General features: G+C 49.8%; 1 protein-coding gene across 1 annotated transcript in view; it reads right to left on the bottom strand.

Annotated features, from left to right (window-relative positions):
• Positions 1-16579, bottom strand: part of ARK2C (arkadia (RNF111) C-terminal like ring finger ubiquitin ligase 2C) — a gene marked incomplete at its 5' end in the record, with an annotated part of 96412 nt that continues 79833 nt past the window's right edge. The window contains 6 exons of the mRNA XM_040478918.1: positions 1-747; positions 1236-1342; positions 6649-6744; positions 7083-7187; positions 9364-9493; positions 14600-14710. Of these exons, the coding sequence (XP_040334852.1) occupies positions 630-747; positions 1236-1342; positions 6649-6744; positions 7083-7187; positions 9364-9493; positions 14600-14710 (667 nt within the window). The remainder of the gene's footprint in view (positions 748-1235; positions 1343-6648; positions 6745-7082; positions 7188-9363; positions 9494-14599; positions 14711-16579) is intronic.

Consider the following 16579-nt stretch of genomic DNA (forward strand, 5'->3'; position numbering starts at 1 on the left):
TTTTTTTTTTTTTTTTTCACCTTTGATTCCTTTTTCCTTTTTTCTCATAAAGACGGGAAGATTTGGGCTGTCGTTGGTTGGTTCAGTCAGGCACCAAAACAAGGAACTCAATGAGAAATATTTGGTGCGAATTCGTAATAGCGACATGTCCACCACAAGATGACTAGAGCACCACACACAACATTTTTCTTAAGCTAACATGCTCCGGCTGCCATCCACAGAAATAGCTAGAGACCCCTACATGGTTTCTACGTGGTCGAGAGGTATATACACAATCCTTCAAAGGACAGGATTGAGGGGCCTGTCTATCAGCTAGGACCTTCCAGTTCGCATCCAGATTCTCAGCAGCGTGGGCCCCCCCTTCCCACCCCTGCTCCGGGCACGGCCAGCTCCCTCCCGCGCAGCGAGGTGGATGGGGGCAGTCACTGCTCTGGATGGGGGGGGGGGTCGCCCCCCCACCCCTCCTTTCCCTCAGACACTGATACCGCCAACTCCTCTTTCCACAAAATGTGCTTGCAGGCTTTTCCTCTACATCAAATGGCTCAGAAGGCAAAGTTTGGCTGCAAGGGCTATGGCCGTGGGGGGGACCTGGTGAAGGAAAATGGGGTGTCCACTGGCTAATTCCTCCCTCAGCTGTCGGCTCCCAGTTGTGTCTCAATGTCCACTCGGCAGATGGGACATTTCTTGCTCATGGCGAGCCACTGGTCCACACACAGTTGGTGGAAGAGGTGCATACAGGGGAGGCGCCTGGAAGAGAAGGGAGGGTCAGAGGACTGGTGGAAAGAGAGGGGCCCGGGGCGGGGCCAGAGGCGGAGCAACACCGGCTCTCACTGGACTGGGGACCACACCAACACCACGGGGGATGGGCCAAAGAGGGTGTGGGGAGCCCTGTTCCAGAGTGAGGCTGTGGCTGGGATGGGAAGTCATGACAAGGCCCTCCTCCGCGAAGCCCTTTCAGACCAGCCAAAAACAAAGCCATGACTTTGTCTTAGACCCATCCAGGCCAAATATCACCCTGCTCTCTCACACTCTGTGTCCACCAGTCCACACCATAGACATCGCACATCTCCGGTGTTCCACACCCACCTGCCGGGAGCAACCACGCGGCACACTGTGGCACGCCCAGCACACACATGCACAAGTGAGCAAGCACCACGCCCCTGACATACAGCAGGTGACTGATCGCAAATGCCTGTGCGGGAAGGGAGGGGGAACAGAAGAGTCTGGCCTCCTACCTCACATCTTCTCCATCTTCCAGCATAGACAGGCAAATTGTGCATTTCTCATCTGTGTCTGACTCCTCCCCCTCTTCCTTCTTGCCCTTGCCATCCTGGGGTCTTCGCTGTGAGAAGAGGAGGGGCATTAGTTACCTGGAGCAGACGCACCTGGTGCCTACTGTCTTTCATCCACAGCCTCCCCTCCCTTACATGTAAGTCAGTGTCTCTCTAAGTTCTTAAGGAAACCCCAGGCTGGTGTGCTGTCGCTAGACCCTTCTCCTGGCCTCCTCTCCAACTCTTCCTCCTTGCCTCAGGATACAGGGGTGGTATGCTGGCCGAGGGCACATAGGGTTTGACAGGAAGCGGGTGCCTAATGAATCGATCCTTCGCAAAACAATGGTTTGTGCATGAACGGTTTGCTCTATTCCCCTCATACTCTCCATCCTCCTTACATCCTTTCCAACATACATCCCTGCCTCCAGGCTTTTCCCTCACATTCAGGCCCAGCAAGCTCCACCCATCCATCCACCCATTTAAACCTCCATCCATCCATCTATCCACCCATCCATCCATCCATCCTGTTTCCCTCCCTTCCTTCCTTCCTCCCTCCCTCCCTTCCTCCCTCCCTCCTTCCCTCCCTTCCTTCCTCTCTTCCACTCAACTAGTGTCTACTCATTTATTCATCTATTACTAGATGAAGGCAAAACTCCTCAACCTGGCATTAACTCCTATAATTTTATATTGTTGGATCTCTTCCTATCCAGAAAGTTCCTTTGGCATAGGCAACAGCTCCAAACACAAGTCTGGACATCAAACATTCTGTTTATACTTACTGACTTTAGTTGTCCTGTTTTAAATTCTATGCTAATTACTTGAAAATAGTTAACTAGTTTACAGGAAGTTCCAAGCTCTTAGATGCTCTGGACCATGGTCCACCCTTCTTTTTAAAAAAAAAATTTTTTTTTCAACGTTTATTTATTTTTGGGACAGAGAGAGACAGAGCATGAAGGGGGGAGGGGCAGAGAGAGAGGGAGACACAGAATCGGAAACAGGCTCCAGGCTCCGAGCCATCAGCCCAGAGCCCGACGCGGGGCTCGAACTCCCGGACCGCGAGATCGTGACCTGGCTGAAGTCGGACGCTTAACCGACTGCGCCACCCAGGCGCCCCGGTCCACCCTTCTTTAGGTACTGTTCCACACTTGGCCAAGTAGAAGGCACATCACTGGTGCTTAAAAACATATTCTGGAGAGCAAGGAATCTAATCAGTGAATGAAACCGGCCATGTTTCTTGTCCTCATCTCCATGCTGTGCAGTGAAACAGTCTGATAATATCCATGGGAAGAAAACTAGCCCTTCTGGCCCCTTTCCAAAGAGAAGCAGGGGTAAAGGCCATTCTTGCCAAGAGAAAAATCTGAGGAGTCACAAGATTAGAAACATGCACAGAATGACTGTAAGCTTCATGCCAGGCTTGGGGGCCAGGTTTCCCCACTCTGGTCCCTGGTCCAAAGCCCTGGAGATCCCTGGTGTGATATGGCGTCCAGAGTACCGCAGCCTCCCTGGAACACTGAAGAAACTCTAAGCTTCTGCCCTCAGCCTCCCTGCGCCCTGCACACGCTAACTGCAAACCATGCGATGGCCACTGCATAAGTGTGCCCTTATCTAGAATCCAGAAAATCAAAATTGCGCCCTTAGTCACATATAACCACCATGGCTTTTGAGTCTGAACGGAGTCATGACAGTCGGCCTGCCTAACAGCCCAGCTGTGTTTCTGGTGGGGAGTGGCCTTCTTTTAGCTGGTCCTTTGAGAAAAGGGATATTCCATAAATGACACTAATAAGAGTCACTATTTGCCTATTTTCTATTGTTTCTCCCCGACCATTATTCATGATTTCCTTTTTATAGCTAATGACTTAAATTTTTTTTCAACGTTTTTATTTATTTTTGGGACAGAGAGAGACAGAGCATGAACGGGGGAGGGGCAGAGAGAGAGGGAGACACAGAATGGGAAACAGGCTCCAGGCTCTGAGCCATCAGCCCAGAGCCTGACGCGGGGCTCGAACTCACAGACCGCGAGATCGTGACCTGGCTGAAGTCGGACGCTTAACCGACTGCGCCACCCAGGCGCCCCTATAGCTAATGATTTAAACCTAATTGTCTTGCCTTGTTTTACCATGTCTAATCTATATTTAATGATTGTCTCTTTTCGAATCTTTTCCTATTTTCTCTTTTGTGTTTGTATTCTTTTAGGTCTTCTGGGTTTTTTCTTCTCTTCTCATCCATGTAACTTTTATTTTAACAGTAACTTTTCTCGGCATTTATTTATTTCATATTTATTTTACTCCTTCTGTCTGTCCCTCTTTGTCCTCATGCACAATACCTTTTCACGTCAGTGTTATTGGTTTTAATTCTGTATGTTGCTTCCATATCTTTTTAAAAAAGTGTTTATTTTTGAGAGTGAGTGTGCAAGTGGGGGGGCAGAAAGAGAGAGAGAGAGAGAGAGAGAGAGAGAGAGAGAGAGAATCTCAAGCAGGCTCTGCGCTGTCAGTGGACAGCCTGAGCAGGGCTCAAACTCAGCAACCATGAGATCATGACCTGAGCCTAAATCAGGAGTCAGACCCTTAAACAATGAGCCACCCAGGCACCCCCCTATTGCTTTCATATCTTTGCCTAATTCTTATTTTTTACATTTTTCTACATGAATAGATTTATTTTATATATTCTATTCTTATATCACCATTGTAAAATATTTTTCATTTTGTTTTGTATTACTTGACTCTCAGTTAAAATTTTTTTAAATGTGTTTATTGATTTCTTTTGAGAGAGACAGCCATCAGCACAGATCCTGATGTGGGGCTCGAACCCACAAACCATGAGATCGTGACCTGAGCCAAGATAAGAGTTGGATGCTTAACCAACTGAGCCACCCAGGCACCCCTCTCAGTTCACATTTTCAAAGTTTTTTTCACAATTTACTTGGGTGGGTCCTAAAGTTTATCATTTCATATTTTTAATTCTTCTGGTGTCTTTTTTATAATATTCTATTCCCCTAATTGTCCCTTTAGTCTCATCATTTTTACCTCAATTCTTTATATCATTGGCTTGGTCCACATTCCCTTCTCATTCTCAGTGTGTGTTCTGTTCCTGTCTCCTCACGGCCTGTTGCCACAAGGGCAGGTGAGGGTGTGGCCCTGGCAGGAGTGAGGATACCCTAATCGGTGATGAGGAAGCTGCTCCGGGCTCCTGAACACATCACTCATTCCTTCCATGTTCTCCTCCAGTAGCCTAAAGCTCTCCCTGCAGAGAATGATCGTTTTCCACTTGGAGATGACACCTTTAGTTACTGAAACACTGTCATTTCCTCTACGGACACACTACCCATATAGGACACATCGAGATTAATAAATGTTGATTGAAATCACTTACGGGTGAATCCAATGCCTCTATCTTGGTCTGCAGAGACCAAGATTCATAGTCTTTGACACTGACTGCATGGACTGACTGCATGGGCAAGCCTAGAACAAGTGAGCCTTGTATCAAGGTGAGAGTGGTTCACCATTCCCGGTCACTCACCAGATACCAGGCACTGTACTAAGCTGTTCTATGCATTGTCCCATTGAATCCCTGGAGCATCCTTTATGGTCGCTACTAACACATCATTCCCGTTTTACATTATAAAGGTCAGAGAAGGGGCCAGAAAAGCCAAGTAAGTTGTCCAGAGTACCTAGCTATCAGCAGTGGTTATGAACTGAATGTCTGTGCCTCCCGTCCCCAAATTCACATATTGACGCCCTACGCTCCAATGTGATGGTACCAGGAGATGGGGCCTCTGGGAACTAATTAGGTTTAGATGAGGCCATGAAGACAGAGCCCCTGGGATGGTATTAGTGCCCCTATAAAAAGAGGAAAAGACACCAGAGCTTCCTCTCTCTGCCATGTAAGGTTACAGCAGAAGGCGGCCGTCTGCAAGGCAGGAAGAGAGCCATCACCAAGAACTAAATCTGCCAGCACCTTGATCTTGGACTTCCCAGCCTCCAGAACTGCAAAAAAATAAATGGCTGCCGTTTAAGCCCTCCAGCTGGTAGTATTTTGTTATAGCAGCCCAAAGACAGTGGTAACACTGAAATTAAAAGCTGGCCCTGTCCGACTTCAACGCCGGGTGATCACAACCACTGCACCCTAGCACCTCATGAGGAAGTGAGGATGGGCTCTGGCCTGACCACCATGAGCATTTTCCCACTCCAAGTTTCTCAGCACTTGCCAAGCTTTTAATTCTTAAATTTTAAAACTATTTAATACTTGCTTCCATAGAATTTATTTTGTGGGGCGGTTTTAGTTTACATTAAAACTGAGCAGAAAACACAGTGCATTCCCAAATTCCTCCCCCCTCAACACCACACACACACACACACACACATTTTCCCTATTATTAACATTTTGCATTAATGTGGTATCTCTGTTACAACTGAAGGACCAATAGTGATACACAGTTATTAACTGAAGAACATTCGTTTACGTTAGGGTTCATTCTTTGTGTTGTAGAATTCTATGGGTTTTGACAAATGCACAATGTCATGTGTTCACCATTACAGTACGTATGATACTTTCACTAAAAATACCCAGTCACCCACGTGCTCATTTATTTTTCCCTCCCCAAAGCCATTGGCAACAGGGATCTTTTAACTGTTTAGTTTCACCTTTTCCAGAATGCTATATAGTTGGAATCATATAGTATACCACCTTTTTGGGCTGGCTTCTTTCACTTAGTAATACGCATTTAAGGTGCCCACATGTCTTTCCATGGTTTAATAGCTCATTTTTAAAAATCATGGAATAATATTCCATTGTATGGATGTACCACAGTTTGTTTGTTTATTCATTCACTCATTGCAGGACATCTTGGTTGCTTCCAAAAATTTTTTATTTATTTGAATGTTAAAATGTTTTAAAAATCAAATCCCTGGGTTCTAATCCTACTCCACATTCCTGAGCAATAACCCTGGAGAATCTACCTCTACAGGCTTAGGGTAGAGCCTGTAAACGTGTGGCTTTAAAAGCTCCCCAACTGGTCCTGCTGGTCAGTGAGGATTGGAAACCCCTGCTCTGAAGGCTTACTTGCCTATTTGTCCACACAGGGGATTGGACTTGGAATTCTCTTCTAAGGCAAATCTCAGCCTTCACTGCAGGTGCTCCCTTGGCTCACCTCATTCAGATACAAACATTCACATACCTGTACCCCTACCTAATACACCTACTCACAAGTCCATGTGTACCACACACCCAGCCCTCCTCTTTTATGATGAGAGGCACCCCCATCTCCTCTCCTGGTCACACCTGACAGAGACAAGGGAGAAGACCCTGGGAAAGCATCACAGCTTCAGAGCCTCTAACCACAGCACCTCAACTATGCAGGCTGACCTGCTTGCAGACGCACCTTCTTGTATTTGTGGGGGAAGGTGAACCTCTCGATGGTGTTCTGTACGGCTCCCCGAGTCACATTTCCCAACCTGTCCTCAAGCTGCAGCAGCTCCTGCAAAGAGAAAAATGTGGATTATGTGCACTCTGCATGTACAAGCTTACACACACACACACACACACACACACACACACACACACACAGGATAAGGAGGAAGGGCACTGAAAGATGTTAACAGGAACCATTCACATAGCCATCAGGAAGAACTTGCCTGGTACTGAAAGACCCCACATCTCTACTCACCCTCTCTTTTTCTCTCTCTTACTCTCAACCTTGAAGCTCCCTGCAACCTCCCATGCCCTACCCACCAGCAGGGGAAAGAGGGAGGGGACAATGAACAATAATGGTGTCTCCACCAACCCAGCTGGAGCCAGACAGAGAGGCAGGCATACCTCGTAGCTCTCCCGCACTGCAGAGGTGTGTCTGCTGGGGTTCAGTCCCTGGAGAGCAAGGAAGTGAAGCTGAGGGTAAGGGTAGTTTCGGATTTCATGGACCACCTGTTGGGGAGGAAACGCTCAGATGGGATTCCCGGCTGCATGAGCCCGGCATCCAACTCCTCACCACCCTCATAACCACCAACCTGCACACCCTCAAGATTCTTCAGGCAGAGGTTCTATCTTTCCTGCTCCTCTGTCCTCCTCTCCTCATCGAGAACAAAGCCTGTACTAGACCAGCCCCAGAAAAAAAATAACAAAATCAATGAAGTAAATATAAATTAGGGGCACCTGGGGGCGCCTGGGTGGCTCAGTCGGCTAAGCGTCTGACTTCAGCTCAGGTCATGATGTTGCAGCGTGTGAGTTTGACTCCCGTGTCGGGTTCTGTGCTGGCAGCTCAGAGGTTGGAGCCTGCTTCGGATTCTGTGTCTCCCTCTCTCTGCCCCTCCCCTGCTCACACTCTGTCTCTCTCTTTCTCTCTCTCTCAAGAAATAAATAAACATCACAAAAAAATTAAATTAGGGGCACCTGGGTAGCTCAGTTGGTTAAGCATCTGATTCCTGATTTTGGCTCAGGTCATAATCTCGCAGTTTGTGGGTTCGAGCCGTGCATCAGGCTCTGCACGAACAGCAAGGAGCCTGCTTGGGATTCTCTCTATCCCTCTCTCCCTGCCCCTCCCCCGCTCACACACATGCATGTTCTCTCTCTCAAAAATAGATGGATAAACATCTAAAATATATATATAAATTAGTAAATATATATACCATATACTAACATAATTAGAAAAATAACCGAGCTGATTGGGCATGTATTTCGTGGCAGGCACTGTCTAAGCACTTCACATGATTAAGTTAATGATCTCATCTGCTCTAGAATGTGGGTGCAATTACACATTTTCCTGATCAGACAAATAGGAAAATCCCCATCTTCCTGATGGTGCAAATGAGACACAAATAGATAAAGTAGGTGCCCAAGTTATGCAACCAAGTGGCAGAACCACAATTTCAAACCCAGGCAGTTGGGTGGCCATGGCCACTTCCTTCCTCTCCACTCTGCACTGCCTTAGACGGGGAAGAGCTGGGGCCAGGGTCCTTACTGGGAAATGCAGGTGAGAGCACAAAATTTAAACACAAAAGACTCAGTAATCAAGGTAAATAATATCTTCACGCAGTATCTTTTAAATTGAAATCAATGCGGAAATCCACAGTGAACAAAATATCAAAAACTTACATAAAGACAAGATCTGACCCTGTGCTGGCAGGGCTCTGCCTCCGTCACCTCGCTCCGGCATCAGCTTTGTGTCAGAGGGGCCAGATCTCCATCACAGCTCCTCGCTACATGAACCCTGTTAGCTAACCCCCCTATACCTCAGTTTGCCAATCTGTGAAATAGGGACAATGCCCTTTTGGGTAAGGTTGTGGATAATTCACGCAAAGTGCTTAGAACAGGGCCTGCCATGCAGTAAGTGCTCGGTAAACGTCAGCTTTTTTCCCCAGGAGATGGTGCTTCATGACACGAACCATCGCGCCTCAGAGCTGACGAGGGCTCCAGGCCTCTCATTTGACAAATACGGAGACTGAGGAACTGAGTGGCTAATGACACAGGCAAGGGCTGGAAGGGTGGAACTGTGAAGCAGCTGGGTGGAGATAAGATTTTGCCATCTGTCTTTTGCCGCTTTGATGGAATATCCAACTTGGCTCCACTTAGCTCGCAATGCCAGGGACCGACCAGAAGGCCCCCAAACCCAACCTGCCCCCTTCTGCCACCCTGATGCCTGCGGTGACAAAGACCAGCCCCCTGCAGAAAGCAGAAATGAATCCGCAGGCAGGGCCCAAGGGCCACCTGTGGGGTCTCCTCTGTCCCTCACAACAGCCCTGTGAGAAGGACGAGGCAGGCTTCTTCCTCCCATCCCACAGATAAGCAAAATCAAAGCCCAGGGAGGCACTGACTCCAAGAAATTAATTAAGTGAGGCCAGGGACCGCCAGGACTGTTCTGTCCTCGGCCTCTTCCCCACAGACTACAGCCTGCCACGCACCCCCTTGGCTCCTCGAGCGCCCCACTCAGTCCTGCTGCCGTACCGACTTTGGCCAGGCAGGTGGGAACAGGAGTGGGGAGGGGAGGGAAGCGTGACAGCAGGACCCACGGGAGCCTCTGGCCTTGGCCCACCCTCGGCACCCAGCCGTCGGCACCCACCGGCAGCAAGGGGGGGTCTGTTCCCAGCAGGGCCCTTCCACTCACCATCTGCGTGGAGGAGGAGTTTCTGGGAAAGTGGTGCATTCGAGGAGTCGCTAGGTAATGCTGATAGTGCTGAGGGATGGGCCGCACCTGGAACTGGGCAGGGCTCAAGCCGGTGTCCACGCTGAGATCCCTGCAGGGACGAGGCCACAGGGCAGTGTGACTCAGCCGTCTGAAGGGGGTCTGGAGGACGGACCTCAGACCTCAAGCCCAGGGACAAGAGTCAGAGTCACAAACCACCAAGGCTGCAAGGGGCTTGGCATCACCAGCCCCATCGCCTCTCTTTAAAAACGGAGACTCAGAGGAGGCAAGGGGTCTACTAGGCCTGAAGGGGCAGGGATGGTCTATGCCTCACAAAGCTTCTTCAAATTAGTGCACCGAGGCTCCCTCCCAAGATAAAGCCCGGCCCTGGGAGAAATGCTGAAAGAAGAATCCAAATAGAGCTGCTCAGGGAGGGATATGCAGCAAACGGAAGACAAGGGAGGCAGAGACAGAGGTGGGAGCAGAGGCCGTGTTTGGAGAAAACCACAGAAGAGGGACGGACCTCTAGAGCGGTGAGGTTGGAAAATCTATCCTGGACCCCTGCCCCCCCCTCCTGCAAGTACAGGAAAACTCATTCCCCTTAAAAATTAACCAGTCAATGGGGTGCCTGGGTGGCTCAGTCAGTTAAGCGTCTGACTTCGGCTCAAGTCATGATCTCACGGCTTGTGAGTTCAAGCCCCGCATCGGGCTCTGTGCTGACAACTCAGAGCTTGGAGCCTGCTTGGGATTCCGTGTCTCCCTCTCTCTCTCTGACCCTCCCCAGCTTGTGCGCTCTCATTCTCTCTCTCTCTCTCTCTCTCTCTCTCTCTCTCTCTCTCAGAAATAATAAGTGAACACACTTTTTAAAAAAATTTAAAAAAAATTTAACCAGTCAATGTGACTGAAAAGGAACCAGGTCCTTGGGAAACGGCTAATTTCAGGTCTGGGGCAGAAAACGCACAAAATGTTTTGAAACGTCTTGTCATAACTGCGAGCAAGGAAGTTACCCCAGGTCAGAGGTGAAAAGGATTCAGGAACTATCCTGAAGAGGTTCCCCCTGGCCAGTCTGGACACCTGGCAAGTCAGTGAGCATAATTACGATGGATGAAAACCCATCGAATAGGTTATGTGACGCCAAGGAAAACAGGGCCCTTTGAAGCATGTCAGGGAACGCAGACTTCATTTTGAAAACTAGTAAAGAAAGGGAAAGAACACAATGTTTACCCTGCCTTTCCTCTATTAGCTGTACTTGAGGGTAACCAAATGGCTGAAGAAGGGAAATTTCTCGTCATAAAAGCTTCCTAGGTAATAAATGAGGAAGCAAGAATTGAACTGTCACCTTTTTGCAGCCCCTAAAGGAATAGAGGCTCCTGGCGAAGATCATTTGATGTTACCATCACAGAAGGAAAGGCAACCAGCTCTCTGCTGGAAGAACACACCCCCTGTGAAGGATTTTTGCCAAGAAATAGTAAGAGCTGAACCAGAATGTGCTCAAACCTTGATCTAAGCACCAGAGCACAGGGAACATAGAGAAACTGAGGGAGGTCTTAAGGGATACACCAGAGTACAAGTGCAACTAGCTGAATCCAGAAAAGGAGAAACTCCACAGAAGCAGCCAAATTCTTCAACAAATACGTCAAAAGAAACAAAAACAAACAAGCAAACAGACAACCAATATAAGGGGCGTTAGGCATTAAAGGGATTTCTGCTTCTAGCCGTGATATACGTATATATTACGATGTACATGTAGTGCTGTATTTCCTGAATATATTAGCCCAAATCCCTGGGATAACTTTTCATGAGTCTATCATTTGGGAAATGAGCTAAATTCTTGGATCCAGTTGGAAGCAAACTTAGAAACCCACTAATCCAGCCCCTGGGCTCCCCAGGTCCTTCTGAGGCCTGAAGAGTGGCCGTGCCTGACCCACGGTCCTAGGCGAGGCAGTTTGGGCCACCTGGGTTCTAAGCCTTGCCCGGGCCCATTCCATTGACCTGCCTCGGGGAAGGTGTTCCATGGCGCACCCTCATGTGGCCGAAGCTCTGGCTGTCAGTATTTACTTAGCAGCCTCAGGGAGTGGGGGGGGGGGGGGCACCAAATTCAAAACAGCAAAGAGATATTCAGGGAATTCTACCAAGAGCAATGTCCAAAGGAACTTAGAACAGAGTCGACCCAATTGCAAGAATGATAACTGGGGGAGCAACGGCACCTTGACCCTCAATGAGTGGGATAACCTGCCCAGGTTGGCCCTGGGTGGTCTCTGGGATACCCCTCTTATCATCTCACCAGAAAATTCCTTCCTAAACCCATGATCCCTGAAAAGGGGACACTCATTGGGTGCAAAAGAAGCCTGGATTGGGACTTACCCTAGGACACATCAGCCCCTCGAAAAGCAGTGTCTCCCACCTTTCTGCTGTTGCCCCAGACTGTGAGAACCTGGCTGAGGGTTGAACAGGGTCACAGAAATACCTTACAGCCCTAGAGCCACAGGGTTAACCCAGAACGGTGTTCTGGAGATTTCCTGTGGGCATTGTCTCAATGCACAGTTTATGTCAGCTCTGTCTAAACATCAAGCTAAACTTGGAGTGCCTGGGTGGTTCAGTTGGTTGAGCGTCCGACTCTTGATTTTGGCTCAGGTCATGATCCCAGGGTCGTGAGACTGAGCCCCATGTTGGGCTCACTGGGTGTGGAGCCTGTTTGGGATTCTCGCTCTCCCTCTGTCCTTCTCCCCTTCTCACATGTGTTCTCTCTGTCTCTCAAAAAAATTTATATATATATACACACACACACACACACACACACATATATACATATACCTAATATAGCTAATATATATATCGCTAATATAACTAATATATACATATAGCTAAACTTTATTTTCCACTATCAATGGCCTTGAAACATGCCATGGTCCGGTTGCTACACAGACCCTTACGTTCTTCCCTGGGGGAGCATCCGTGCTGGACCGTCTCACAGGGGAATCTGGAGGCTTGGCAGAGGCACAGCTGCCTGCAGGGGAAGGACAGTAGGAGGCTCTTGTTCGCTGCCCTGCCACAGGTCCCAGGTGCCCCTGGGGGGCTCCTCCTGGGCAGGGCTAGGGCTGGGGGTAGGTAGTCAGAACAGGGCATCAGAGTTGGAACTCTGAAACCGGGACTGAGTCAGAGAAGGAGCACCATGAGGACAGAGACATTGGAGCTCAAGTTTAGGGTTGCGTTATCAGGCATGGACCCAAAAGGGGGCATAGTTGGGATTGATCCCCCAAGGCCTGCTGCTCCCACACACTCTGGGGCCAAGGTGCCCAGCTAAGAGAAGCTGCCTAGGTAGGGTTCATATATCCTAAAGTAAGGGTGACAGGCCAGGCAGAGAAAGCCCGGGGTGGACCCAGGTGTGCCTCGGGGCAGGGGCCTCCCCTCTTCCCCCGCTAAGGCCTCTCAGGGCCTCAGTCTTTATGTTTCTTAGGCAGACAGAGGTCAGGAGGGCAGCGTGATTGAGCTGCAGGAGGACAGAAGGTCTGGCTACAGCAAGCAGCCTGGCAGGGCTCACACCCACACTGCACCTGACACCTCTCCAGGCCACCACTCTCCACTCACCCGTGTCACCTACCCGGTCCCAACCTGCTGCACTGGCCCCGACATGTTTGTTCAAATCACTCGGTGTGTGCTGAATTGAATTCAATCGGATGGGCTTGAGTGCCGAGGGACAGAATTCAATCCAAACTGCAATTAAATCTTCCTGATTTGAATCTGCTAATTAGAAAAAGCCTGGGCTGAAGTTGGCCGCCATGCAGCCTGTCTTTTAAGGAAGTGTTCAATTTAACAGTGTCCCCAAGAACCAGCAGAGGGCTGAGAGACATCGGAATGTGCCAGAACAACAATTTCCTGCCCCTGGAAGCGCCCTGCACATGTAACCAACCAGAACTTTCCAGTTTTTGCATCATTCATTCCTGGATGTCCAGTTCGCCCAATGACTGAAGAATGACACAGTGGATGTCTTTTTTTTTTTTTTTTTTTAAATAGTCCATCCCTGGGGCCCCCCGGGGGGCTCAGTCGGTTAAGCGTCCAACTCCGGCTCAGGTCGTGATCTCGCGGTTTGTGAATTCGAGCCCCGCGTCGGGCTCTGTGCTGACAGCTCGGAGCCTGGAGCCTGCTTCGGATTCTGTGCCTCCTCCTCTCTCTGCCCCTCCCCTGCTCATGCTCTGTTTCTCTGTCTCTCAATAATAAATAAACATTAAAAAAAAAATTTAAAAAAATAGTCCATCCCTTTCCATAGAAGTTTCTTGTTTGCTTTTGCATTCTTTCAAGAAACATTTTTGACCTCAAAGTTGCAAAACCAGCACAAAGAATTCCTGGATACCCTTCACCCAGATTCCCCATGTGTTGATGTTTTACTGTTTACTGCATTCTTATTTCTCTCTCTCTCTCTCTCTCTCTCTCTCTCTCTCTCTCTCCATGTATACATATACACATCTACACACACACTTCTCCAGGGTTTGTTTTTTTTTCTGAACTATTTAAAAATAAATTACAAGCATGATGCCCTTTAAGCCTAAGTGCTTCAGTAAACTACACGTCTTTTTCGTGTGTTTGGGTGTTCGGATCTGACTCTAGATTAGGTCAGCCAACTCTTGAGCTAGAACCAGAGAGTCAGGTAGGGCAGAGGACCCAAAGCCAAGCAACGCTGCAAAGACATCTGTCTCAAGTGCAAGAGACAGTGGAAGGCCTCGTAGGGAGCTGGTGCCTAAAAGGCATCAGGCAAAGCTCTTAATCTCTCTCCCCAGCTTCTCTCCCCAGTCCTTACCTCCAACCCTGCTGGCTCTGCCTCTACGAGCCTGTGTTTGGTCTTGCTGACTGGCCCTGGCTCTTCTCTGTGGATCCCTCAAGGCCCACCCCCTCCAGGAAGCCTTCCCTGACTAGCTAGCTCTTGAGACTCTCCTTTCTGCCCGCCTTTGTAACTCTGTCCCCTCCTCCCTTGCACGACCGTGAGCACAGAGCCCCACGCCGGGTACATGATGATATCCAGCCACATAATGAGCTAATTGCTGAAACCAGGCCCACTGGGGGCCATTTGGCCTTGAGGGTGACTGGGGGCACAGGCAAAGGCAAGAGCTTGAGGACTAGGCCTCCTGCCCCATTCAAAGTGAAGGAAACAGGGTCTCCACGGACCAGCAAGACCTTCCTCCGACCCTCCTCCCTCCCTTGCTCAGGGGCCCCAAAGACTCACCAGTCAGTACCCTCAGCCAAATACCTGGGCTGAGGCGTCTGGAGTTGGTGGCCGAAGTCGAAGCTGGGGTGGAGGCGGTGGGGGTGGACAGACACACGCTCCTGACTCCGCCTGCACAGGAAGGGAAGGAGGGCCCGCGGTGTCACGGCTGCCCACAGCCAGCCCAGCTCCCAGGACCACCGAGCAGCCGTCGTCTGCCTGAGCCTGCAGCCTACAGAGCAGTGGGCTCTGCCTCCCTTCCCAAACTCCGAGGACATTCCCCAGCTTGGCAGCAGCCTGACCATTCCTGCTGCCCCGGCTCTGTCCACTTTTCTGAGGCCTCTCCCCGGGTGTGCCTGCAGCAGGCCACCCGTCCCACCCAAACTCTCTCGCCTCCTCTGCTCCTTCTCCTACTTCTTCCTTCTGAATTTGGTAGGCTGTCCCCAAGACACACAGATACGCCTCCTGCAGGCTTCCGCACACCTATGCACCCCTCTCCTCCACCCTTCTCTACACTCTTCCCAACTTTCGTAGTGCCGGTCAAAGCCACCACCTGCAGGAAGGCCTCCCTGAACACTCCAAGCATGGTGACCTCTTGTCCCTCCGACCCGCTACAACATTCATCTCTGCCTGCACCTGCACCCCTACAGTCATGGATGAGACTCCACTCAGAGCCTTAGAGACCATCAGGTCCAGCAGTCTTCAAAGTGTGTTCCAAGCGCCCCCGGGGGATTCCTGAGGCTCCGTCATGGGGTTCGTGAGGTCAAAACTATTTTCATAATAATACTGGGACGTTATTTGTTTTTTTACTCTCATTCTCTCATAAGTGAATGGTGAGGTTTTCTAGAAACCAAATGTGATTCTGCAACAGATTGAATATGCAGAAGCAGACATGAGAACACAGCTGTCTTCTATTAAGCCAGGCATTAAAGAGATTTGCAAATATGTAAAAAAAAAAAAAAAAGCCCCTCTTCTCACTACATTTATATATAGCTCGTTCCCCAAAAAAGATATTATTAGTGTTAGCATGAGTTTGTTATTGTATTTTGAAGTGAATTAATAAATATTTTTAAATTTTCTTAGTTTTAACTTCCATCATGGTAAGTATTAATAGTCATAACCCACACAAACAGAAGCTTGTGTAATCCTTAATAATTTTGAAGCGTGTGAAGGGTCCTGGGACCCCTGGATGGCTCAGTGGGTCAAGCGACCAACTTGGGCTCGGGTCATGATTTCACACGGCTCATGAGTTTGAGCCCCGCATCGGGCTCTGTGCTGACAGCTCAGAGCCTGGAGTCTGCTTCAGATTCTGTGTCTCCCTCTCTCTCTGACCCTCCCCTGCTCATGCCCTGTCTCTGTCTCCGTCTCTCTCAAAAATAAACATTCTTTTTTTTTTTTAAAGAGTGTAAAGGGTCCTAAGGCAAAAATATTTGGGAAGCACCAGTGTAAGCTCTTTCTCTTGAGAGAGGTGAAGTGACTTCCCCAGGGTCCCACAGCCCTTCAGACCTATCTGATTAGTATTATCTAATTTTACTCTCCATTTGTTTCGAACTAGTCACCTCAACCAGACCTCGGGCTCCAGGGCGGAAGCAGCCACGTCCTTTGGTGTCCCTTAGAGAACCGAGGTGTTAGAATCAGGTGACCATGGAGCTCAAGGAGACATAAGGGACCCCATCTCCCCCACTGTGAGCAGAAACCACCAGTCACTCAGTCCCCGTCCCTGCACCCGGGTGGTATGACAAGGACACACACTAGCTACTGAGGGAACCCGTGTGGGGTCCAGGTGGTGTTCCCTGCCTGACACCAACGCCTCTAACGAGCAAAAGCTGTCCCCCCCCCCCCCCGGGGGGGAGGCCCCCCCCGGCCCCCCCGCCCCCCCCCGGGGGGGGGGGGGGGGGGGGGGGGGAAGGCAGGCGTCCCGCTCTAGGCCCCGCCCCCGGCCACCCCCGCCCCCTCCGGCCACCCCCGCCGCCCCCCCTCCTCCCCCCCTTCTCCCCCTTC

Source organism: Herpailurus yagouaroundi, unplaced genomic scaffold, assembly GCF_014898765.1.
Source record: "Herpailurus yagouaroundi ecotype Mexico unplaced genomic scaffold, PumYag 142, whole genome shotgun sequence".
In the NCBI taxonomy this organism is placed as follows: domain Eukaryota; kingdom Metazoa; phylum Chordata; class Mammalia; order Carnivora; family Felidae; genus Herpailurus; species Herpailurus yagouaroundi.